Raw genomic sequence first — 2,650 nt, 5'->3', positions numbered from 1 at the left:
TGGGTGTCCCGGGGCCTCCCCCGGGCTCCTCTGGCCCGTCTGAGGTCCCTGCGGCCTCCCCAGGGCCGGCGCTGCCCCGCAGACTGTGCGGCTTGTCATGACCCCCGCGAGGTGAAGGAGGCGCCCAGGGGATCGAAGCTGCGGCCCACAGGATGCAGGCCAGAGAGACAGAGTCCTCTGTAAGTGAGGATGAGGTTCGTGGCCTTCTGAGGAACCCAGGGATATGTGACTCCGTGGGAGCTGGTGAGATGCATCCCTGAGTCCTGAAGGAGGTGGTGGGTGTAGTTGCCAAACCACTGTCCGTGGTATTTGAAAAGTCGTGGCAGTCAGGTGAAGTCCCTGGAAGAAAGATTGGAAGGAAGGAGATGTTACGCCCATGTTTTAGAAGGGCAGAAGGCAGGACCCTGGGAATTACCTGTCAGCCTCATCTCCGTGAGTGGGAAGATCATGGAAGACATGCTAAGGCATGTGGAGGACAAGGAGGTGATCCAGGGCAGCCAGCACAGCTTTAGCAGGGGCAAATCCTGCCTGGCCAACCTAGTGGCTTTCTACAACAAAGTGACCACATCAGCTGAACACGGAAAAAGCAGTGGATGTCATCTATCTGGACTTCTGCAAGGCCTTTGATATGGTCCCCCACAACATCCTTCTCACTAAATTGGAGAGAGATGGGTTTGATGGGTAGACTGTTCAGTGGATAAGGAACTGGCTGGAGGGTCACATCCAGAGGGCAGGGGTCAACAGTTCTAAGTCCAGATGGAAAACAGTGACAAGTGGTGTCCCTCAGGGGTCAGTGCTGGGCCCAGTGTTGTTTCATATCTTCATTAATGATATTGACAGTGGCATTGAGAGCACTCTCAGCAATTTGCTGATGACACCAAGGTGGGTGGTGCAGCAAACATGCCAGAGGGATGGGATGACATCCAGAGGGACCTCTGGATAAGCTGGAGAAGTGGGCCCAGGTGAACCTCATGAGGCTCAACAAGGCCAAGGGCAGGGTCCTGCTCCTGGGCAGAGGTAACCCAAGATATGAACACAGGCAGGGGCAGGTCACGCTGGAGAGCAGCCCTGTGGAAAAAGACCTGGGGGTACTAGTGGATCAAAAACTGGACATGGGCCAACTCCCTCGTGGGCTGTAGCAAAAGAAGTGTGGCCAGCAGATCAAGGGAGGTGATTCTGCTCCTTACTCTGCTCTGATGAGACCTCACCTGGAGTTCTGTGTCCAGCTCTGGTGCCCCCAGCACAAGAAAGATGTGGAGCTGTTGGAATATGTCCAGAGAAGGGTCACAAAAATGATCCAAGGGCTGGAGCAGCTCTTTGATGAGGACAGGCTGAGAGAGTTGGGGGTGTCCAGTCCAAAGAAGAGAAGGCCCCAGGGGGACCTCATAGTGGCCTTCCAGTGCCTGAAGGGGCTACAGAAAAGCTGGGGAGGGGCTTTTTACAGGGGCTTGTAGTGAGAGGACAAGGGGTAATGGTTTTAAGCTGAAAGAAGAGAGATTTAGTTTAGAGATCAGGTGTCAATTCTTGAGTGTGAGGGTGGTGAGAGCCTGGCCCAGGCTGCCCAGGGAAGCTGTGGCTGCCCCATCCCTGGCAGTGTTGAAGGGCAGGTTGGATGGGGCTTGGAGCAGCCTGGGCTGGTGGGAGGTGCCCCTGCCCATGCAGGGGGGCTGGGGCTGGATGAGCTTGAAGGTCCCTTCCAACACAAAAAAAATGCTGTGATTCTGTGATCTCCCCCAGGGGGATGGGGTGGTGGTGCCACCACCAGCTCCCAGCTCCAGCTGAGCCCCACGTGGAAATGGGTGTTTCCCTGCTGGAACAAGCGTTTGTCACCCAGCAGCTGGTGGTGCTGCTGCTCTGGCCAGTGTTTCATGTCCTGCCAAATAAAAGGTTATTTTATCCTCTTCCCTACCCACGTGCTGGAAAAAGCAGGAAGCCCCTCACCCTTTTTGCAGCAGCAGAAGGGGTTGGAATCGAGGTGGTTTGGGGTTCAGGCCTTCTTGTGTGTCCTTTGCTCATCCTCTGGCTCCCTGCTGGCTGCAGCTTTGGAGGGGGAGAGCTGTGGCTGTTCTATCCCACCCGGTCTGTGATAGGAGGAGACATCTTGATCAAGAGTCAAATTTCCTTTTTTTTTTCTTTTCTCTTTCTCAGTTTGGAGATGAAAGCCTCCATGAGCCAGCCCCAGGAATCCCTCCAGTGACACTGCAGAATGGGCCCAGCCCTGATGTAGCAGGTACTTCTGCAGCCAGAGCACGAGCAATTCTGCTTTGAATAAATAGCTGGAAACCTCCCAGGACTCCTCAGATCCCTGACTGGGACCAAGCACCTCCTGCCCTGCACTGAGTCCCAGAGGGGTCTGCCCCATCCCTGCGTGTTGGTGCCAGGTTTTCTCCAAGAGACAGAAGCCACCCTGTTTAAGCAGTGCCACCCCCAGGGGACTCCTGTGTCCCCAGTTGTCCAAGGAACAGCCTGTCTCCCCATGTCCCCTGTTGCCTGCCTGGGGAGGCTGGCAGAGCCTGGTGTGTAGGGACATTTGGGGCTGTGCACACAGATCAGGGGAGGAGAGAGCGGGTTCAAGAAGAGCTTTATTGAGGGATCCTGGCCATAATAAATAGGGGTTACACCTAGAGACAGTGGTGAGGGGCTGGGAGGT

At 55.5% G+C, this 2,650-nt stretch overlaps 1 protein-coding gene across 1 annotated transcript in view; it reads right to left on the bottom strand.

Annotated features, from left to right (window-relative positions):
* Window positions 1-1,987: 1,987 nt before the first annotated feature.
* Window positions 1,988-2,650, bottom strand: part of AP3B2 (adaptor-related protein complex 3, beta 2 subunit) — a 15,120-nt gene continuing 14,457 nt past the window's right edge. The window contains 1 exon segment of the mRNA XM_010005937.1: window positions 1,988-2,081. Within this exon segment, the coding sequence (XP_010004239.1) occupies window positions 1,988-2,081 (94 nt within the window).

Source organism: Chaetura pelagica, unplaced genomic scaffold (genome assembly GCF_000747805.2).
Source record: "Chaetura pelagica isolate M959 unplaced genomic scaffold, ChaPel_1.0 scaffold369, whole genome shotgun sequence".
NCBI lineage: Eukaryota > Metazoa > Chordata > Aves > Apodiformes > Apodidae > Chaetura > Chaetura pelagica.
The sequence above is the reverse complement of the archived record's forward strand: the minus strand, read 5'-3'. Positions and strand labels throughout refer to the sequence as shown.